Source organism: Arvicola amphibius, chromosome 4 (assembly GCF_903992535.2).
Source record: "Arvicola amphibius chromosome 4, mArvAmp1.2, whole genome shotgun sequence".
NCBI lineage: Eukaryota > Metazoa > Chordata > Mammalia > Rodentia > Cricetidae > Arvicola > Arvicola amphibius.
Genome location: NC_052050.1, coordinates 52106975 through 52130435, shown reverse-complemented (window position 1 = coordinate 52130435; position 23461 = coordinate 52106975). Strand labels below are relative to the sequence as shown.

The 23461-nt window shown below is 47.8% G+C and overlaps 2 protein-coding genes across 2 annotated transcripts; both read left to right on the top strand.

Moving 5' to 3' along the window:
- The first annotated feature begins 2823 nt into the window (after positions 1-2823).
- Positions 2824-3459, top strand: Rnf222 (ring finger protein 222). Its single transcript, XM_038324798.1, has one exon. The coding sequence runs from the start codon at positions 2824-2826 to the stop codon at positions 3457-3459; it is 636 nt and encodes a 211-aa protein (XP_038180726.1).
- Positions 3460-9653: 6194 nt separating this feature from the next.
- Rpl26 (ribosomal protein L26) lies at positions 9654-13495 on the top strand. Its single transcript, XM_038326848.2, has 4 exons — positions 9654-9745; positions 10408-10580; positions 12143-12283; positions 13328-13495. Exons 2-4 carry the CDS (start codon positions 10413-10415, stop codon positions 13454-13456), a joined length of 438 nt encoding a protein of 145 aa, XP_038182776.1. The 5' UTR covers positions 9654-9745; positions 10408-10412; the 3' UTR covers positions 13457-13495.
- Positions 13496-23461: the final 9966 nt, after the last annotated feature.

Genomic DNA, 23461 nt, shown 5'->3' with positions numbered 1-23461 from the left:
TAACGTCTACTCCCCCAGTCTATCAACAGGGCCTAATAACGTTCTCTGCCTCATCCGTGGAGTCTTTCTTCTTCTCTCTTCCATCGCTGCCAGGTGACCTTGAGTCACACGCTCACCCCTCCCCCGTCTCGAAATCTGAATACCCTAATGTATAAAGCTAGTTTCGTCCAAACGACACTGAAGCCGTCTTCCTCGTCACGCTCTTTCTGTAGGGCTTGCTCTCCCACCTGTCTTGAGCTCCATTTCTCAGTTATCCAAACAACTGATGTTACTGATCGTCAGTCCTCCTTTTTTAAAAAAAATCTATTTAAAAATTAAAAAAAAACCCTCATACCCAAGCATGGAGGTACATGCCTGTCTTCACAGCATGCGGTGGGCAGAAGGCAGGGGTAGGAGGACTAAGAGTTCATGTCAGCCTTAGCGACAGAGTCTAGTTCCATGCCAACCTGGCTACAGAGACCCTGTCTCCATGAAACAAGAAAAGAAAGAAAAGGAAAATTCATGAATGTCCATTAGGCTTCATGAAGGACCTCGTGACCACTCTATCGGCACTGTGCATCTCAGAGTTTGGCGAATAGCGGGAGCGTGGCAAATAGCGTTGAAGTCTGATGGGTGGACAGATGGATGAATGAGCAGACGGAAAGAATTGCCACTGTATCTCTTGGGGAGTTATACCGTGCAGAGGAACAGTATGGTTGATGGTTGTGTGCGTGCGTGCGTGCGTGCGTGTGTGTGTGTGTGTGTGTGTGTGTTTAATCATCCTGATAGCAGCCCATTCCGTTAAGACTTTGCCTGTCTGTAAGGAAAGAAATCTGAGAACTTGCTATCACTATCCTAATTCAGCTACTGCCCATCACTTGCCTAGTCTATCGTCACCTTGTCTGGTTATTCTACTTTGAGGGTGTGACTGCAGACAAGATGCCCGACAGGGATCTCTAGGCCCCTCCAGGAGAAAAGAGAGGATTTGAGCTGGTTTGGTTTGGTTTCTCTTGTATCTCTAGCTGTCCTGGAACTCACTCTATAGACCAGGCTGGCCTTGAACTCACAGAGCTCCGCTTGCTTCTGCCTCCATGGGTGCCTGCCGCCATCACCCCGCAGATCTGAGCTGTCTTAGCACTGCTCTTCTCCCTTGTCACTGGGTGTCATACTCTTTATTCACTAATGCCACCCCAGTTCTGGGAGGAAGGTGGTATTATTGTCAACCTCATCTTTTTTGTTTGTTTTGTTGAGACTGGGTCTCACTATGCAGCCCTGACTATCCTGGAACTCCCTATGTAAAAGGCATGGACCACCATGCCCCAGCTCTCAATCTCTTTTTACAGAGAAGCTGGGGCTCAGAGGAGCTAAACAGCCTGACCAAGGTTAACAGGTAGCAATGGCTGTAATCGATAATAATACAACAGATAAGACATTCAATCCAGTTCAGCCATCTGAGTGCTTGACCTCCATCTCCTAGCCTAGCAGCCACATTAGCCCCCCCCCAGAAACCAAAGAAGCCCCCACAAAGATTGGGTACTCTTTCTATGGCTCCAGGTCCCATCATACACACCCTTTAATTTTTTTAATATTAGTACATTTTCAACTCAGCAAAGGGAATTTTTAACTAAACAAAGAGAAGGGAGTGTGAGTGGTTCCAAAAGATTTGTGATCTTCACAGATCCTTCCTACCAGTAGCTAATTCTGTTCCTGTCATGTCATTTGTCTGATCTCAGGACAGCCATACAGTCCTTGATGGCTCTCGGGATGTCAGTCTTCGTCACCAGTGGCACCATATGTCAGTGAGAGTTATCTGGTTCTTTCCCAAAAGGCTGTTCTGGATAAGTTTAGGCTACACAGTTGTGATACCAGAGACACGTATATGTAACAATTCTGATTCAGCCCACATCCAAGTAGGTGTTCCCCTTCAAAGTCACCCTCGGTCCTGCTGAGAGAATTGCTGGGTCTCCCGTTCCCTCCCAGATTGGTTTGAAACCCACTGTGAACTTCAGAGTGACTCCATAGCTTCGATTTCAAGCAATATTTGATCACTCATTTTCCACCAGACTCAGATCTCAGTGATTTTGCTGTTTCCAAAATATCAGACACACCCTCCAGGAATGAAATCGGAATCCTGCCGCCTCTGGCCACCACAGGAGGAGAAGCTGAAGCATGATTGAACACAGCTGGTGTGTGACCACTCGGGGCCCAGAAGGCGTTTGCATGTGTAAGATCTGAGATTTATTTATTTTTTTATTGCTTTATAGTTATGATGGCCACCGAGAACAGAGTCATGGAAGTGGTGATAAAGGTGTGGGATCCTAGGTCAGCCACAGATCAGCCAAGCCCTGATGAGGGGGCGTCTGAAGGACAGCACATATGATATGCAGGGTAGGCCCAAACTACACACTGCCTAGGGCTGCCTGTGCGTCTGTATCTTCTTAGCCCGTTTGCCCTGGGAGCCAGGTCAGGCTGTGAATCAGGAAGAGGTGAGGACATCAGCAGTGCTTGTCATAGCTGTGGCGAGGCATCGGGTACTTCAGGTATTCACCCCTCTCCACACACTTCCTACCCAAGCCTAGTGCTGTTGGGATCTCTTACCTATTTCCTGCTGCCAGCCCCAGGAGGACCTGCACAACCCCTCTATGGATCCTAGGCTCCACGTCTTAGTGTGATCCAGGTAGGCCTCCGAGGAGAACCAGGAAAGAAAAGAGTAGGAGAAAGAATAGAAAGCAATAGAAAGAACAGGTGGAGTCAGGACGGGTGTAGGGGAGGAGGAACAACTCCCGGATGTTCACAATTCTTCGTCTGCCCGTCCCCAGCTAAGGCCTGCTTCCTCTGAGGGCCATGTCAGAAGGGGAGAGCAAGGACAGCTCGGGCAGCGAGTGCCCCGTGTGCTATGAGAAGTTCCGGGATCTGGAGGGCGCCAGCCGGACCCTGAGCTGCGGCCATGTGTTCTGTCATGACTGCTTGGTCAAGTACCTGCTCTCTACCCGGGTGGATGGACAGGTGCAGAGGACTATTGTCTGCCCCATCTGCCGCTACGTCACCTTCCTCAGCAAGAAGAGCTCCCGCTGGCCCTCCATGCTGGATAAGAGCTCCCAGACCCTGACGGTGCCCGTGGGCCTGCCCTCCGTGCCTTCACCAGACCGTGGGGGCCACACAAACCCCCTGGCTGTCTCCCAGCAGGTCTGGAGACAATCATCAAGCCAGGGGACTCAGCTCCCCTTGGACCTGCTGCCCACCCTACCCCGGGAGTCACAGGTCTTCATCATCAGTCGCCATGGGATGCCACTGGGTGAACAAGACAGTGTGCTGCCCCGACGCAGCCTGGCCGAGATCTCTGAGGCATCCCCAGCTCCCAGCACCACCCGCTCCTTCTGCTGCCGCTCGCGGGCCCTTCTGCTCATCACCCTCATTGCCGTGGTGGCTGTGGTAGCTGCCATCCTGCCCTGGGTACTGCTGGTGAGAAAGCAGGCATGAGGGGCAGCATGCAGAGGCCGGGGGAGCAAGGCCCAGTATTGAAGCTGGGGTCCTGGCTAAGGAGAGGGTGGAGGGTCCGCGTGCCATCTGGTACCAGCTAGCTCCACAGGGAGGTCCTAGGCTCAGACTGGGTAGGGCTAAATTGAAAGTTTAAGGGCTTTGTCTCCACCCTTTCCATCCCTTGTCCTTTGGCGTCAGGAGAGGCTGGGGCAGAGAACCTCTTAGGTTAGCACTGAACCGAGTAGCTGACTCCCCAGGTGTGGCCTCATGAGGATCCCCAACAAACACCCCTTCTCTAGGCTGGAACTAAGCCAGAAGATGAGTGGCCACTGCCCTCCTACAGGGTCACAGACTTTACCTGCCAAGTAACCAGCCTGAAGCCAGGTAGGCCTTCTAGGCACAAGGAAGCTCTGTGGGCTGCCAGATGACGTCCGATGAAGGCCTCTTCCAGGCCGGAATTCCCTTCCACAGAGGATTCTCTGCTTGGCCCTCAGGAACAAACAGAAGTTCAGACAGGGTCCCCACCTCAGTTTCCTGGCATCTTAGCCCCAGTTAGGCCCCTCAAGCATTCCTCTGCTAAGTCTTCTTGTCTCCCACCACCATCCTGAAAAGTCTCCTTTGAGGGAGAAGAGGATCTCAAAGGCTGTAGCCCAGGATGGGAAGGGAGAGGAGGAGCGACAGGAAAAGGGGTCTTCTGGACAGTCAAGGTATCAAGAAGGAACAGCGTGAAAGAGGCCACGGTTGGCAGAATGGCCACAGAGGCCGTTTCTGCAAACCTCCAGCCCAGGAAGCAGGCCCAATTTTGAGTCTTGGGGTTCTCATGGGTAAAATCAAAAGACAAGGGGTGGAGGGGACGCCCTACAGGTGAGACTTTGAGTCAGCTGAGAGCTATGTGAGCAAATTAACCCCTGGGGGCTTCCACCTTCCTCCCTGCCAAGTCCACCTCCTCGTGACCCAACCACTCATTAGAGGCTGCACCAGCTGGGCCAGTTTCCCAGGTGGATTCTCGAGGGCTGAGCTGGGTGAGGAAGGGTGGGGAAGAAAACAGCTGTGCTTGTCAGCGACACTGCTGTCTCAACAAATGCTGAGAGCCAGGCCTGCGCAACGGAGTGGCTGGACGCCTCACTGTGAAGCCTCTGGAAGTCCTCGAGGACGCCAGTCCCTTGTGACTGAGAACAACAGGGACCTCCAGCAACAAGGAGCAACAAGGAGGAGGGGTCTGGCATCCAGGGTGTACCAGTACCCAAGCCCGTCTGCCACTCATCCCCTTCTCCAGAGAGGTTTACTGTCTGCATGGGAAGAAAGAACGCTGAGCCTCTTAGCTAGTTCTCAGCTGTCTGCATGGTTGACATCTGGGGACCCTCAAGGAAGAGGCTCGCCCTACAGGGGACATTCGCAACACAGCGGGGCTGTTTTAAAGTACTCGCCAGCTGCTTTATACGCCTAAGAGTAGAGAACACAGGCTGCGTGTATGTGGAGGGAGCAGGTAGGCTGTGGGAGGTGGGCAATATTTATTACAGAAACAAAAGACACACGAGCTTTGCAGACTCTGAGTCAGTGTCCCCCTCGGGCAGGCCGCTTGAGTCTGTCGTGGTCGCCGAGTCTTTCAGACTTCCCGTGATGTTTCATATTGTTCAGCTGCAACTTGTAGAGGCTGCTTCTTTCATTTTCAAAACAATGTCTAAAGCTATTTTTCAAATAAAAGTATATATTTTCTCAGAGTCCGAGACCTGGCAATGCGTGTAGCCTCCTGAGGTGAGTCTCTAGACTGATATACAGATCTCAAGGCCCCCTGAGACCCACTGGGGAGAAAAAATGGAAATCAAGCCCACTGGCCTCGGTTTACCACTTATCTTAATAATCCTACCCAGTCCTGCTCTGCCGGTGAGGCTGCGGGTGGCGCCGGCAGGTGAACTGTTGGTGGGGATACATAGTTATAAAGCCTTATCAAGTGGAATCCAACACATATCACTCAAAGTTTCCACGTTGGCCCAGCAATTTGTGTCTAGAAATGTGTCTTCTTGGTCCTGCCGCCTAGCTGCATGGTGGCATTCACACAAAGGTATGTGACGGTGGTTGTATTTGCAGTAACAAAGGTTAGAAAACCTGAGTGATACTCAACAGACACCTGCTACTAACCTCGAGGTCCAGGGCCAGTCCTGAAGAGGTGAGCCAGGCACAGGACACTCTGTCCTGTGCATTATGATTTATGTAGAAAGGAGAATAAATATATTCCTACTTGTTCATATGTGCACTACCTGGGGAAAGGAAAAAATGAGAAACAACTCATAACTATGATTAACTGTGGAAAGGAATGGGAAACTGATGGGATGGAAGACCTCACTTTGTCTTTTATGGTTTTAGACGTTTAAGTCAAGTAAATGTTTATTCAAAACCTGAGGAAAGAGCTGGAGAGATGGCTCAGCCGTTAAAGGCTAGGTTCACAACCAAAACCTGAAGACAGGGCTAGGATGACAGCTCCGTGGTAGAGAAAGTGCTTAGCAGGAGATAGACCCTGAGTTCAATTCCCAGCACCACAAAGAAAGAAAAATAAATAAAATAAAATTGAAAAAGAATCAACATTAAAGATAGTCTTTAGTGTACACTACTCTTGCCGGGATGGGAAACCATCTCAAGAATATCTGAGGCCTAGAGAAAAGGCTCTTACTGTTCTTCCAGAATACATGGGATTGATCCCAGCATCTATAGGGTGGCTCCAAGGGACCTGATGCCCTCTTCTGGCTTCCATGGGTACTACACATACAATGTGGTGTCTGCACATACATGCAGGCAAAACACTCAGACACATATAGTAATAACATTTTAAAATGGAGCTGCAGAGATGGCACAGTAATTAAGAGCACTGGCTCCTCTTCGAGAAGATCCAGACTCAACTCCCAGCACCCACAAGGCGGCTCACAGACATCTAGAACTGCAGTCCCAGGGCACCTGAAGCCCTCTTCTGGTCTCCACGGGTGCCAGGCACGCACGTGTCAAATAAACATGTGTACAGGTAAAACACCCATACATGGAAAATAAGTAATATGTAGAATTACAAATAACCTTAAAAAAAACATTTGAGAACTGCCAAAGTGCTGGTTCTATGGCTTAAGAGTGTCAGGTGAGCCAGACAGTGATGGTGCACACCTTTAATCCAGGCACTCGGGAAGCAGAGGCAGGTGGATCTCAGTGAGCTCCAGGCCAGCCTGGTCTACAGAGCGAGTCCCAGGAAAGGCTCCAAAGCTACAGAAAAACATTGTTCCGCAAAACAAACAAACAAACCAAAAAAGTGTTGGGTACTGACTCTGTAGAGCTGCTTCGTCAGGTTTAGACACACGACATCTTATGCATAACAGGCACTAAGAAGTGCAAAAACCGTTTCATCACGTTGCTGCTCCTAAATTCTTGTGAATTTCTTTGGGTCCCATCAATATATATATATATATATATATATATATATATATATATGTTAGTTTGCTTTGGTATTTTGAGACAGGCTTTCTTTGCGTAGCCTGGCTATCATGGAACTAGCTCTGGAGACCAGGCTGGCCTCAAACTCACAGAGATCCTCCTGCCTCTGCCTCCCAAGAGCTGGGATTGAAGGCATGTGCCACCACCGCCCAGCTTCAATGTGTTTGCTTTGACTCCCCTTTCTCTTCCTTTCCCTTATTGTCCTAAAACTGTATCACTTAAGTAACTAAATAAAAAAAATTAAAAATTTAAAAAGTGACCAGGTGGTAGTGGCACACACCTTTAATACCAGCACTCCAGTGGCGGAGGCAGGTGAATGTTTGAGTTCAAGGTCAGCCTGGTCTACAGAATTCCAGGACAGCCAAGGCTACATGGAGAAACGCTGTCTCTAAAAACAAATAACAATAACAATAATAATAAATAGAATAAAATTTGTGTAATGCATAACTGCATGCATGCATACATGAATGAATATGCTGCTGCCTTGGTGTCTAGAAAAACGTGTATAGTTCAATTTAGGTGTGAAATCTGGATAAAAATCCCTGCTTCAATGAGTCTCAACTTTACAAAGGCCTGCTTCAAAATGATCCCAGAGCATCAATTTAAAGGATCTTTTTCGAGTCAGGTAAGAAAGTAGAGAAGACAGAAAGAAGGTGGAGCCAGGACACCCAGCAGGCACTGCGATAAGCAGACTATAACTCGGCTCCTGGCAATTTGTACAAGTTTCCCGCTGAAGACAGTGGCCACGCCGTTCAAAGCCTGAGCTCTAGGGACCGTTCTGATGAATCAGAACCGGCTGACTGAGGAAGTAAGGAGGCCGTCGAGAGGGCGGGGCATCCGCAGAGAGTGATGGGAGCTGGGGAAGAGGAGAGGAAGATGATAAGGGAGCTTCGGGGAGGAGGGGTTGATTATTAAGGAAACTAAAAAGCTCTTTCTGAAAGCAAGTTAGTGAGTCTGAAAAGGAGGAAGGGACTCCGGGAAAGGCGGGAGCTGCGGTGGCTCCCTCAGGCCCTAGAACCCCTGGACTTCCCTCTAAATAAATGCCTCTCTCTTTAGCCACAGAACCTAGTTCCTGCAAATGTCAACTGCCTCTCACCTCCTCGCCTCATCTTTTCCCTCAAGGTATCCCGCTGCCTCGCGGAGCTAATTTTAACATTCTTCAAAACTCAGTCAAGGCTGACCTCACCTCGGAAGTCTCCCTGACCCCAGAGCTAAGGGCCGCTGGCTCAAGTTTCCTGTGATCCTGAACTTGCTGCTTCCCATGTCTCTTGGATCAGGATTTCTTGCAAGAACAAACCTGGAATTATCTTGTCACTCCATTGTTCAAGGCTGGCCCATGAAGGGGGCTCCGTAAGCTTTTGTTGAATAGAATTGCTGGTTTTGTTCAATTTTTAAATTTTTATTATTTTTTGTTTGTTTGTTTGTTTGTTTGTTTTTGAGAACAGGGTTTCTCAGTATAGCCCTGGCTGTCCTGGAACTCGCTCTGTAGGTCAGGCTGGATTCGAACTTATTGAGAACTGCCTGCCTCTGGGATTAACCACCAGGGATTTTGTTCAGTTTATTTTTTTTCTTTTCTTTTCTTCCTTTCTCTCCTTTTTTTTTTTTTCTTTCTGAAACAGGGTTTCCCGTGTAGCTCTTACTGTCCTGAAATTCACTTTGTAGACCAGGGTGGCCTCAAACTCAAGAGATCTGCCTGCCTCTGTCCACTGAGTGCTAGGATTAAAGGTGTGTGCCATCACACCCAGCTTCCAATTTTTCAATTACATATAAAATTAGGGCTCCTTCCTTTATAGAATATTTAAAAGCAAAACTATTTTAAAATCATGAAAATACATGACTCAACTTTGAACCCTCAAAGGTGTGGTTTCTCTCTCTTCAACTTGACTTGACGGAAGGTTCCTACAAACGGAGCCATATAGTTTCCAGGGGGCCTAGAGAGACAGCCTCATGGGTTCTGCTTAAAGTCCTAGGTCCTGTGTGTCCTCCCATTGCTCTATGGCTCAGTTACCTCATCTGTATACAGAGGATAATACAACCCCATCAGCATAAAGTCGTTAGTAATGTAAAGGGCGTGGAACAGTGTGCCTAGAATTCAGTAAGCTCCCCGTGTCTGACGAAATGTGTGTCTCCTGTCAGGATGACACCTATATTATTCATTCAACAGAAACCGATGAATCCATTTGCAGGGAAGCGGAACCCTTGCCCGGCCTCCATCAGCTCTGGAACTGGGAGCAGGCAGAATTGTTGGTAGTTGTCAAGTACACTAGTCTGCACTGACAGTCCTCCCTGTGTCTGTTTCCTTAAGCGTGAGCTGAACCTTGGCATTACTAGCGAACCATCCAGATGGGGGCCGATCGCAATCTCGGAGAAAGACCCAGAGCAGTCAGAACCTACCCAGCTACGAGGACGGTCGGCTGGAGCTAATTATAAGGACGACCTCCAGTCACCTAGGTAACCGGCTGGCCAAAGTCCCAGAGCCATTTAGCGGCTAAATAGGACTTGCGCTTTCCCGGTTAGGAGGACGCCCGGCGCCCAAGAGTGAAAGACTGGGGTAGTTCGGAGCCACTGCCTTCCGCGGAGCCTCGAGCCTCGCACCCACCCCTCCACAATGGAGGACACCGGATCCCTCGCAGTTCCCCTCCCAGCCGCTGGGTGGCACTGACCTGCCATTCCTAACTTCCTCTTCCCGCTCTTCTCGTTCTCGTCTCCTCTCCCTTCTCGTACCGAGACTCTCGCGAGATCTCTCGGCAACTTACAGAACCGGAAGTCGCGTATAGACCTCTTTCCTCTTGCGGCCATCGCTGGATCGCAGCCGGTGAGTGTTAGGCGTGTTGTGGCGGGCAATCCGCAGCCATCCGTGCCTAGGCCGCGAGGCTTTCTGTCCCGGAGCCCCGAGGCTGTCCTGCTGGCCCGACACTAGCCAGGGCCATGGCGGGGCGGGCTCAGTCGGTGTCTTTCCTAGCCCGGGCTCGGGGCTGCAGAGGGACGGGGGAAAGTGGCGGTGCCGTTGGTTAAATAGTCCGGAATCATCGCTCGTTAGCCCTCCCGCCAGACCGAGGGGTTCGGCAGTGCGAGGGCCGCCCTAGTTTGCAGGCTCAGGTGGGGAGCCCCGGTGTTGGCTTTGGAGGGGCAAAATGCAGTCACTCTCGAGTCCGTAAATGTGAGGGTAAAAGGCCGACTCCGCCGAAACCTTACGCTATACTTGAAAAGTTGTCAGCATGCTTTGTTCTAATGAAGAGATTGTTAAAGTTCCACCCCCACATGGCAGTTAAAAAAAAAATCCTGTAAAACCAACAGTTGGAGATGGCGAGGTCTGATGGAGTGACCGAGCTTGGCGTCTTCAGTGGGTGTTCTGCGCTTTCGAGATGGAATTGTTGCTGTTTGAGAAACCGGTTGAGACTTGAGGCATTAGTGGATCATTTTTATTGATCCAATTATTGAGGCATTAGGGGGTCATTTTTATTTATTTTTTTAAAGCCAAAATGAAGTTCAATCCCTTTGTGACTTCTGACCGGAGCAAGAACCGCAAACGGCATTTCAATGCGCCTTCTCACATTCGGAGGAAGATCATGTCTTCCCCCCTTTCCAAAGAGCTGAGACAGAAGTACAATGTTCGCTCGATGCCCATTCGAAAGGATGACGAAGTTCAGGTATGTATCCTTCCCTGGTGAATTTTAATGGGACTTTAGAGTTACTGATGGGGGAATCCCATGATTCTCTTTACTATCCCTCCACTGTCTCTTCAGTGCCCTAATAGAAGGGCGCAAGAATAATTCTCTCCTAGATCCCCTGTCTTTCACTTCATCATGCCTGTGTTCGATGTTTGGAAGAATTGCTTTGCTTCAATGAAAGAACTAAAAGGCATTGGTTTTTTTGGTCCCCACCTCAACTCTCATTGGTACTGTTCTGGCCTCTAATGTCCTAATTTCTATGTGGGGAGGGGTCTATTGGTTCTCTGGTAAATGGAAAGTTCAGGTTGGGTGAAATTTTCTGTAGTATCATTTGCAACCAGTGATTGGTAAATCTGCCAGTCCCTAAAACACACCTTTTGGTTTGGTTTTTTTTTTTTTGAGAAAGGTTTTCTCTGTAACTTTGGAACCTTCCTGGAATCTGGCTGCCTCAAACTCACAGAGATCCACCTGTCTCTGCCTCCCAGTGCTGAGATTAAAGGCATGTGTCACCACCACCGAACACAATTTACACTTTTTTTAAATATTTATTTGTTATGTATACAATATTCTTCGTGTATGCCTGAAGGCCAGAAGAGGGCCCCAGACCTCATTACCAGTGGTTGTGAGCCACCATGTGGTTGCTGGGAATTGAACTCAGGACCTTTGGAAGAGCAGGCAATACTCTTAACCACTGAGCCATCTCTCCAGCCCACAACTTACACTTTTTGAAGGTACTGTTTTATGATTCAGATAAAATGATGCTGATTTCCAGACTTGCCAGTAGGTCTTAGAAACAATCTTGACTGCTTGTGCAGAAAGCCAGAGTGGGCTCTAAGCGTTAACAAGCCTACCTTTGCTATAGCCAGGTGACCTGGCTTGTTTTCATTCTTCCAAAACTAAAAGTTTTACGGTAGGTTTAGTTAATAGTGTTTACCTAGTACGTGCAATTCCTGGATTTGAGCCCTAGTAACACCACATGTGCCGCCCCCCCCCCAAAGAAAAGAAAAAAATAAGGGTCTGCTAAAAGGAAGCAGTGCAGGTTGGGCAGTGATGGTGCACGCCTTTAATCCCAACACTTGGTAGGCAGAGGCAGGTAGATCTCTGAGTCAGCCTGGTCTACAGAGCAAGTTCCAGGACAAGCTCCAAAGCTACAGAGAAACCTTGTCTCAAAAAAAAGGTGAGCAGTGCAGCTAGGCGTGGAGGGGCACAGCATCTAGGAGGCAGAGTCAGGCAGATCTTTGTGAGTTTGAGGCCAGCCTGCTCTACAGAATGAGTTCCAAGACAGTTAGGTCTATTACACAGAGAAACTATCTCAACAAAAGCAAAGGGGGCCAGGCAGCAGCGGCGCACGCCTTTAATCCCAGCATTTGGGAGGCAGAGAAAGGTGGGTCTTTGTGGATTAAAGGCCAGCTTGGTCTACAGAGGGAGTTCCAGGACAGGCAACAAAAGCAAAGGTGGAAAAGGATGAGGAAACGGTTCATATGTACTGGTTTACACTGTTAAACCCGTGCCATTTACCGCGTTTTCTAATTTGCATTCAGGTTGTCCGGGGACACTACAAAGGCCAGCAGATTGGCAAAGTGGTCCAGGTGTACAGGAAGAAATACGTCATCTACATTGAACGGGTGCAGAGAGAAAAGGCTAATGGCACAACTGTCCACGTGGGCATCCACCCCAGCAAGGTGGGTACTGGGGGGAAAGGAAACTGTGGCACTTAGGATTTATGAGGCTTCCTAGGAGTGGGCCCTGCCTTTTTAATTTGGATCACTGAGACCATCTGAAGTTAGTGTTCTTACAGTGTGAGCGATGGGGTGATTATGACACGGGTAAAGCTTCAGCATGGTCAGTAGAACTGAGTGGTAGTCCCTTAGGAAGTGGGTTTAAGCCACTGCTGTTGGAAAGCAACCTAAAGCTGAGGTGGTAATCCCACAGACTAGTAATTTCTAAGCCAGAATAGAGTGTCCCGTAATAGATACTTACTTGTCCTAGACTTTCATGTCAGTTATCCCAAATTTGTAATTGGATTGTTAATAGGTAATATGCACAATGACCACTTAATGCTGAGTTTGGGGGCTTATGTGTTAGTGCTAATGATGCAATTTTCAAATGAGTGACACCACATTCTCCCCCACCATGTACAGTACATTACAGTGTTGTGACACACCACCTTTTCTTTTTAATTTCTTGTGTGTTTTGCTCCTGTGTATGTCCATGGAGATCAAAGACACATTGTCTTGGTGAGGTGTCTCTTAACAGCAAGACATTGTCTTGTTTTTCAAGACAGGGTTTCCCTGTAGTTTCTAGAGCCTGTCCTGGAACTAGCTCTTGTAGACCAGGCTGGCCTCGAACTCAGATCCGCCTACCTCTGCCTCCCGAGTGCTGGGATTAAAGGCGTGCAACACCGCCGCCCGGCTAGCAAGAACATTCTTATTTGTAACATACTCCATTTTTTTACCTCCCACCAGCTCAGTTTTCAAAGTTACAAATACAGTGTCCAGTTCTTGGTCTTTTGTCCCTAGTGTCCACCCTGTGGTGGAGTTGGCCTTGGCTTCTCTCTAGTCTTGGACTGGATGTGTAGGCTGGTAGTTCCAGCCATTTGCCTCAGCTCTGGAATGATGATTTGTAGGACTTTGCACCACCCTGGGTTCAGGGAACGGAAATGCAGTGGAACCTCTAGTTGGGCCCAGGTGGTTGCTTAAAGTCTGAGGCTGTTTGTTTTTCTGCAGGTGGTGATTACCAGGCTAAAGCTGGACAAAGACCGAAAGAAGATTCTGGAAAGGAAAGCCAAGTCTCGACAAGTAGGAAAGGAGAAGGGCAAATACAAGGAAGAAACAATTGAGAAGATGCAGGAGTAGGGGCGTCTCATACAGTTTTCATTAAAGACTGCTTGAGTAGTCCTGTCTTGTGTGGTGCTTTGAAAGGGACCTTGTTTTCCATGGTTCATTCTGCTGCGCTGTCAGTCTTTGGGTCTGGAAAGGACAGGCCCCCCCCCCCTTTGCATAGCCTGACCCCACTGACAAACTGAACTAGAGTTGGTCCTTCCTGGATTTAAACATTGGGGGTGTTTGTTTTGCTTTTATAGCAGGCCTCAGTATCTCAGGCTGGATCTAAGAGTTCTCTCATCATGGGAGTCCCAGGAGATTGGAGGTGGATACCCTCTCATAGGTCCTAACTACAGACTACTTAAAATTCACTGGGAAAAAAGCAAGAGGGGGCTGGTGAGATGGTTCAGTGGTTAAGAGCCCTGGCTGCTCTTCTACAGGACCGAGGTTCAATTCCCAGCACCCGCATGGCAGCTCACAACTGTCTGTAACTCCAGTTCTATGATGTCCTCACACAGACATGCATGCATGCAGGCAAAACACCAATGCACATAAAATAAAAATGAGTTATACTTAAGAAAACAAGATTTACGCCTGTGGCTGTTTTATCTCTGTATGTATCTGCACCACATGCCTCCAGTGGCCAGAAGAGGGCATCAGATACCCTATAACCAAATTGTAGGTTCCTAGAACTGAATTTAGTTTCTTCTGGAGGAACACTATCTCCCCAGACTTGGAAAAACAATTGTGATTGACTCATGGAATAGAACGTGACTGTTACTTAACTGTAGTGAAAATTTTTATCTTTTTTCCTGTAGTGTTAGATCAGTGCTGTGAGGTGAAGACCTAGCAAACCTTTGACTTGCAATATGAAAGAATGTTTAAATAGCAAGCAGCAGTAGGTGCATCAGAAATTGCAGCTGAGCTGGGGGCAAAAGGATTTTGAGGCTAGTCTGGGTCATGTATCGTGTGTCCCCTTCTCCCCACCCCCCCCCCCACAAAAAACAGTTCTTGAAGTAGGTGGAAGTGTCCTGCGTTGGCAGCTGTGTCGCTGTTACAGGAGGTGTTTTGGAGGGTTTGGGGTGCCTTGAGTAGTCATAACTGGAACAGCGCACTCCGATAGTCTGACTTGCAGCAGAGATTGGTAGGGATCCATTAGTGAGGTGGTTGCTGCTCAGGAGCAAATTACCTGCATTTGAAAGCTGGCAAGCTTCCTCAGGCATCGTTGCCCACTCCTTTAATCCCAGCACTGGGGAGGCAGGCAGATCTCAGTTCATGGCCAGCCTGGTCTACAACACATGGAGCTGTTACACAGAAAACCCTGTCTTGGAAAAGTCAAAAGTAAATAAGGCTGGTGTTGGGTTTAGCACAAGAACACAGCCCGGACCTACTCTGGAATAAACAGGCTCCAGAATGGAGGTGAGGCCATGTCTAGAACTCAGGAATAAGATGGATGTTAAATGCTTTGATCAAGACGTGGTTGTGAGGAATGCTAACATTTCCCCAGTTTGAGACAGGGTCTCACTATGCAGACCAGCCTGGTCTCAAAGATCTACAATGCCTGGCTGCTTTCCATTTCTATGAGAAAACAAGCCCCAGTAGCTTCTCCCTAGTCACACAATAGGCGGTGAACGAGTCAGGAAGAGAATTGTCAAGTGTGGACGTGGGTGCACTGCCATGTTACCAAGCTCTTGTAAACTATGTCTTTGACCGGGGCTTGAACACCTTTTGTACTCAGTGCCAATAGCTATGGGGGCGCAGGTGAAGAGAATCCTCAGCCTGATGAGAGCATGTAAACCTGAGGTGTATGCTGTTCAGTGAAGGAAAGGTGTGGTGAGCAGTTTTTTGTTTGGGTTTTTTTTTTCGTGGTTCCCCCCCCCCCCCAAAGGAGTTCTTAGTGTGTGAGGAAGGTGGCTGATTTGGAAGCTATGGAGTGACACTTCAAGTCAGGAAGAGCCTAAGCCCCAAATGGTGCTGAGTGAGGAGAGTGTGAACACACTTAACCAGCTCTTCACCCGTGCTCTGCGCCTGCCCCACCTCCACAGGTCACTCAGGAAAGCTGACTTACTAGGGCCTGAATTCACTAGAGTGTTGCCTATGAAAACATACTGAGGGCCGGCCAGTGGTGGCGCACACCTTTAATCCTGGCACTTGGGAGGCAGAGACAAGCAGATCTCTGAGTTTGAGGCCAGCTTGGTCTACATAGTCCCAGGACAGTCAAGAAATCCTGTCTCAAAATAAGAAGAAAAAAAAAAAAACCCCAAAAGAGAAAACATACTGAAAACCCTGAGGCTGGGGCTCAGTTACAAGTAAAGTGCTTGCAATGTAAGCTTTTGGTCCTGAGTTCAAATCCCCAGCACCCTTGTAAAGAGAGAAATGGCTTAGCACTTAAGAACATTTGTTGCCCTTTGCAGAGGACCCAGCTTCAGTTCCCAGCAGCACATGACAGCTCACAACTGTCTGAAGTCCAGTTTCTAAGGGACCTTGATATCATCCTCTGGCCTCTGTGGGCACATAGTGCACTTACAAGCAGGCAGGCAAAATATATATGTACAAAAACTTAGAAAACAGAAAGCCTCATTGGAGGCTGGAGAGAGGGCTCAGCAGTTAAGAGTGTGTATGTACCGCTCATGCAGAGGACCTGAGCTCGCTTCCCAGTCCCTGCATTCAGCAACCTCCCAACCTCCTTAACAACTATGTGTGCTTTTATAGTGACATGCAGGGAGAATTGTGTAGTCTGCTTGAAACACTTCTTTTTATACTTTTTTTTATTGATATTTATTGAGCTCTACTGCTTGAAACACCTTAAATGTAGGTCAGAATTGGCTGGGTCTTGGCCTGAGCCTGCCTCATGTACACCTCAAGAATATGAAATCATGTTGTATTCTTGGCACAGGTCAGTGCATTCCAGGAAGTGGTTGGTCACCACGGAAACAACAGGTCTCTGGAGCAAAACATAAAAGTTGGCTTGAGGTCACTGCTCCACCAGAGAACATGGGATCCAGGCAGAGTATCTGTGTACTGCTTGCTATGTTCTCAAGGCCTAAAAGAAAGTAGCTCATGGAAGGTTTTGAAAAGCTGGATGAATCAATGATTCTGCAAGCCAAGTGTACTGGCATGTGTCTTTAAGAACTCGGGAGGCAGAGGCAGGAAGATCTCTGAGTTCAAGGCCAACCCGGTCGGTCTACAAAGCAAGTTCCAGGATAGCCAAGACTATTAAACAGAAAAACCCTATCTCAAAAAAAAAAAAAAAAAAAGACCCTAAAACCTATTCTAATCATTCTTCATGGGGAGTGGGGGGAGTTTCAAGACTGTTTCTCTATATAGCCTAGACTGTTCTGGAACTCACTCTGTAGACCAGGGTGGCCTTGAACTCAGAGATAGGCCTGCCTCAGTCTCCCAAGTGCTGCGATTAAAGGCATGGGCCACCACCAGCGGGTCTGTACTATACTTTTTAAAAGATGTATGTGTAGAGATGTTCTGTCTGGATGTATATATACATGCCTGGTGCCTGTGGAGGCCAAGCGGTTTCCAGATCCTCTAGAACTGGAGTTAAGATGTTACAGACGGTTGTGCGGCACCATGTGCTCTTAACTGCTCAGCAATCTCTCCGGTCCCTGCCATTACTTCTTTGATGAGCCAATGCTATTGCGTATCAAGGAAGCCGCATTATTTTTGGATAGGAAAGGACATCATTTCCCAGCTTGCTGTAGGGTCCAAAGTCTTGTTCTGTTCCTGGCTAGCAGCTCACATTCCATTCTCCTTCCAAGACGTTGTCCTTTGTAATAGTCTAGCCAGTAGGAAGCCCATTTTACTAAGATTGTTACATCCCCTCTGGTGGGCTGACCTTCTACCTCCTGGATGCTGTGCAGCCCTGGTGACACAGCCCTGGTGACACAAGCCACCACTCATTCTTCCCAGGAGGTTTGCAGATGCAGAGGTCTCTCTCAGCTTCGTGCTGGCAGCGCAGAGTGGGAAGCAGATCCCCGACCCAAACAACCTTTGCCATATTTTCATATCTCAGTCTCAGGAATTGAGATCACCCACTGGTGCACCGTAGGCTGTTTGCAGCTAGAAATATATTTTGTCCTCATGATTTTGTTTGTTTTTTAGAAATTTTACTGTTGGGCTGGGGACGAATGCCTGGCTTGTAGGAGGAGGCATGAGGAGCAAATGGATTCCAGTTACCTGAAAGTTTCAAAAAGATTGTGAGAATGCTTGCTTCAGCAGCACACACGCTAAAGTCGGAATGATCCAGAAAAGATTGGTGTGATCCCTGTGCAAAAGGTCACAAATTCATGAAGCATTTGAATCTTTTAAGACTTTATTTTAGGGATATGAGTGTTTCATCTATATGTACATATGTGTACCATGAGAGCCCTGTACCCAAGGAGGCCAGAAGAGGGCATTGGATACCCTAGAACTGGAGTTTACAGATGGTTGTGAGCTGCCATGTGGGTGCTTGAACTTGAACCCCGGTCCTCTGCAAGAGCTTCTAATGCTCTTAACTGCTGAATCACCTCTCCAGCTCCCATTCATCCCTATAATTGTCCCTTTTTTATAAGTATATCAATGGGATTAGGACCCATCCTAAATGACTTCATCTTGCAATCATCATGGAGGTCTTCTCTCGTGATTTTTCTACATTTATTTGTGAGGGAGGGCGCTCACACCTGCTGTGACGTGTGTGTGGAGGTCAGAAGACAATTGTAGGAGTTAGTTTTCTACTGCTGTGAGGAGACACCATGACCAAGGCAACCTATAAAAATAAAGGTTTTCATTTGGGTCCATGACCATCATAGTGTGGAGCATGGCAACAGGCCACATGGTCGGGAGCAGTAGCTAAGAGCTTACATCTTACGTACAGGCACAAAGCAGAGAAGAAGCTAACTGGAATGGTGGCGGGGGGGGTGTTAAAACTTCAAAAGCTTGAATTCAGGCAGTAGTGGTGCATACCCTTAATCCCAGCACTAGGGAGGCAGAGGCAGGTGGGTTCTCTGTGAGTTCAAGGCCAGCCTGGTCTACAGAGCAAGTTCTAGGGCAGGCTCCAAAGCTACACAGAGAAACCTTGTCTTGAAAAGAAAAAAAAAGGGGGTTGCTGGAGAGATGGCTCAGTGGTTAAGAGTACTGGTTGCTCTTTCAAAGGACTTGGGTTCAATACCCAGCACCCACATTCTAGGACCTGGACTGCAGACACTGCATGCACATGCTGCACAGATACACATTAAAACACCCAGATTCATTAGATAGATGATAGATGATAAGATAAATAAATAGATAATAGATAGACAGATAGATGATAGACAGACAGACAGATGAAAATAAAGCTTGGATTCATGTATTCTAGAAGGTTAGAATTTCAACATCGTTTGGAGGAGTAGTTCAACTCCTAGCCACTGAGCACGCCTGGGTGGGGGTGGGGCTCTAGAGCAATTAGAAGGCAATAGTCTTTTGAAAGTGTGGGAGAGTCAGAACAATCCCTCAACCCAAGTGACACTTTAGAAGGCAGACCTCCTGTCCTAGCAGAAGACAGGACAGAGCCACACCAAGTCACACATTCGTGGGAGTCCATTCTGTACACAGGAAACAGTGGCGTCTCTTGGGAGGTGCAGCTCCTAAATATCTGGGCACCCAGACACTCTGGGCTAGTTTCACTGTGGAAGGTGCTGTCTCTCCATGTGTGTACAAGAGGAGGGTTGTCATACCTTTCTGGGACCCTCTGTTCATTATGAAAATGTGCATGTTTAATCTTTATAGAATTCAATTTGCCTATGGAAAAATGCAAAGGGCTAAGGAAGGAAGATTTTTGTTTTTTCATGGTAGAGTGAGGAGCCTGTGATATTTTTTCCTAAGCTTAAGCTCTAGCTCAATTAAAGCAGATAGATAACCTTGAGCAAGTCCTGTCTTCTTCTGTAAAAGGCATGATAATTGCTCCAAGTCTCAGGGCTCTGGTGGGAGGGTGATCAGTTTGGAAAGAGCCTGGGAGATGTCTCTTCCTCCTCATGACCAGCAAAACCATGGTAACTTCTTACGTCTCAGCAGGAGAAGCAGCAATGGAAGCAGGACAGCAGGAGCAGGACTGTCTGGGATCATGCTACTGGAGTGGCTCTCAGTGCCCTTTTACCAAAGATCTGCCTGTTCATATGCCCAGCCACTTACCAGCTCATAGACTGACCCTTCAGGGTTGAGTACACTGCCTTCTAGCTCCTAAGAGAACTGCACAGGGCTCTCCTGCCCCCAGAGTTAAGAAATGCTGTGGAAAGAACCAGGCTTGCCTTTCCGTGAACTTCTGCTGTGCCCTGGGCCGCGGGTGTATACTATTTTTCCTGCAGTGTATCCCAGTCCTTGTGTTAAATGCTTTGTGTACTATGAGGAGAGCAGGCAAGATGGCTCAGCAGGTAAAGATACTTGCTGCAAGCCTGGCAATCTGAGTTCAATACCAAAGACCCACTTAAAAGTGTGAGGGGGAACAGACTCCACAAAATTGTCCTCTGACTCCCCCACATTTTTGTGGCATACATGCTTCCTCCATGCCCTACAATAGCAGAGAGTTCCAGGACAGTCAGGGCTACATAGAAAAACCCTGTCTCAAAAAACAAAACAAAAAAATTAAACATGATTTTATGTGTATGGGTGTTTTACCTGCATGTATATATGTCTACATATCATGTGTGCATGCAGAGGCCAGAAGAGGGCATCAGAGCCTTTGAAACTGGTTGTGAGCTGCTATGTGGGTGCAGGGAACCAAATCTAGGTCCTCTGTGTTCCATAAAGCAGCCAGTACTCCTTTTTGTTTTTGTTTTTGTTTTTGTTTTTAGGGTTTTTGTTTGTATGTTTGTTTTTCGAGACAGGTTTTCTCTGCAGCTTTTGGAGTCTGTCCTGGAGCTAACTATATGTAGACCAGGCTGGCCTCGAACTCACAGGAATCGCCTGCCTCTGCCTTCCAAGTGCTGAAATTAAAAGCGTGTGTCACCACCACTCAGCTTATTTTTTGTTTTGTTTTGTTTTGTTTTGTTTTGTTTTGTTTTTCGAGACAGGGTTTCTCTGTGGCTTTGGAGCCTGTCCTGGAACTAGCTCTTGTAGACCAGGCTGGTCTCGAACTCACAGAGATCCGCCTGCCTCTGCCTCCCTGAGTGCTGGGATTAAAGGCGTGCGCCACCACCGCCCGGCTCAGCTTATTTTTTTAATGTATGGTTTATAGATCTTTCCAATGGTTTGTAAAATTGTGTAAAAATTGATTTTAAACCTGAGATCATTTTAACTACAAAAGCATGGTGTTGCTCAGTGGTAGATCACCTGCCTAGCATTCCAGAGGTCCTGAGTTGCATCAGCGCCACAAAAGGAAAAACATGTTCAGGAGCTGGGGAGTTGGCTCAGTGGCTGAGCACACTCGCTGCCCTTCCAGACAGTGGGCGTGAGGTCAATTCTCAGCACCCACATGGTGGCTCGCAGCATCTGTGACTCCAGCTCCAGGGACTCTGATTCTCTTCTGGTCTCTGAAGGCACCAGGCACACATGTGGAGCACAAGCATACATGCAGGCAAAACACCCATACACAGAAAATAAAAATAAAGATCTTTTAATATATCTATAAAGCTTGAGCCTTCTCGGGCTTCTCACTCAAAGCCGCAGAACAAGGTTTGCCTGAAATCTTCAGATTTTTGTTCCAGATTCCATCCCGTTAAAGTTAGCTTCTTTTTCTTTTGCTTTCTTCCTTTCTTTTTTTGTTTCTTGTATTTTTGTTATCCTGGTGCTAATCTTTGTTTACCCAGGTTCTGGCAGCGTTTCTTTCTTTCTTTCTTTCTTTCTTTCTTTCTTTTTTTTTTTTACCCTACAATTAATTACTCCAGATGGCTGACTCCTTGGAGTTTTCCAAGCAAACAAAGCAGGCAGGAAATGGAAGCTTCCTGAGAACAACGGCTCTCCAGCTCTCCAATATTCCAGCGAGTCCGAGAGGGACGCGTTGCCTTCCCAGAATGCCCGTCAGCTACAGCTTTCCTTTTCTGCGAGGGAGGAGCTGGGCAGATTTTACCCTTCTCATTTAAAACATGGCGCTGATATTTTGCTTTATCGGGTCTCCTTTGCAAATCTTTACTGTTCTGCTTTGGAATGCCGCCATTCATTCCGCTGGCCCGCTGTTCCGCAGAACAAACTTCTCCACACGGGAACCTTAGCCTAAGATGGCTTTTTCTCTGTTAAGAACTTCCTGCCGTGCTGAAAGTTATGCGTTTGGCGGCTACTCAATCTTTCCTTTTGGCTTGCACAAATGGATTGCTTGTGACTTTGGTTGGTCACTCCTGACTAGTGAGACAACTGGTAGCCGCCGCCCCCCCCCCCCCCCCCCCCAGCACACACCTGAGTCCACACAGGCACTGTCTCCTGAGAAAAGACTACGGTAAATGTAGGGACCACGAGGATCTCAGTCAACACAAGACCCAGATCACCTGGAATGACACAGCCACCGTTTAGTCCCAACCACATCTCTCTGCTTCTGAAGGGATGAGGAGGGACCACTCTGGATGACTAGAGGTTGCTACTCCTCTTCCTCTCCAGAACACAGGAGTTCTATTTCTTGAAGGGACCCTGAAATCCATCCTCAAGGGTGGGAGATGTAACTCGGCTGGCAGAATGCTTACCTACCGATTACCCTGAATTCAACCTGCAGCAATGCATAAATCTATAATCCTAGCACTCAGGAAGTAGAGGCAGGAGTATCAGGAGTTCAAGGTCATCTTTAGCTACCTAGCTGGTTTGGGGCCAGCCAGGCTAGATGATACCCTGTCAAGGAAGAAAAGAGAAAGAGAGAGAGAGAGAGAGAGAGAGAGAGAGAGAGAGAGAGAGAGAGAGAGAGAGAGAGAGAGAGAGAGAGAGAGAGAGAGCGCTCAGCTGATGGACTTTCTTCTGCTCATTCTTCTTGCATCCACCCCGCTCTAGACTGTCAGTTTCATTAATGCAACATTGATAAACACCCACTACGTACCATGCATCATGTTGTAAGACACGAAAACACTGAAGAAACAGGGCGCACAGCAAAGACACCTGCCTAAAAAGATGCGCCCGGGGAGGGGTCCCCTACAAACGTCACTTCTGCTGGATTTTGAGAGATTGAGCTTCACCGATGAACAGTGCCCATTCCGCCTACTTAGATGTGTTTTATTTATTTTGTGTGTGTGCATGCACACGTGCATGCGTGTCTCTGAGTGTGTGTGTGTGTGTGCACCATGTGTGTGCAGTGCCCATAGAAGCCAAAGGAGAAAAGAGGGCATCAGTTCCTCTGGAGCTAGAGTTACAGGTGGCTGTAAGCAACCTGATGTGGGTGCTGGAAACGGAATCTGGGTCCTCTGCAAAAGTGGCAGGTGCTGTTGATCACTGAGTCATTTCTGTAGCCTGCTTTATAGTACATTCTGCCTACTTTGTAAGAGAGGATATTTCTTTCGTCCTTCCTTCCTTCCTTTCTTCCTTCCTTTCTTCCTTCCTTTCTTTTCTTTGTTCTTTGTTTGTTTCTGGTTTGTTTTTGTTTTTCAAGACAGGGTTTCTCTGTGTAGTTCTGTTGCCCTGGAACCTACTCTGTAGATCAAGCTGGCCTGGAACTTCCAGAAATCCACATGCCTCTGCCACCCTGAGTGCTGGGATTAAAGGCGTGTGCTACCACTGCCTGACAATAGAGGATTTCTTGCAGAGGAAATACACTTGACCAGATCCTCAATGGAGAAAACTAACAGGAGTCAACATACCACATTTAGGAAGATTAGCTCTGCATTCTGTTCAAGGCACTGAGAACACAGCAACATTTCTGTGGTATTTCTACCAAAAATACATCACTTGAGTCTAACTATAAAGAAACACAAGCCGGGTGGTAGTGATGCATGCCTTAAATCCCAGCACTCGGGAGGCAGAGGCTGGCAGATCTCTGTGAGTTCAATGCCAACCTGGTTTACAAAGTGAGTTCCAGAACAGCCAGGGCTGTTACACAGCCCTGTCTTGAAAAAAAAAAAAAAGAAGAAGAAAAGAAGCTGGGCGGTGGTGGCGAATGCCTTT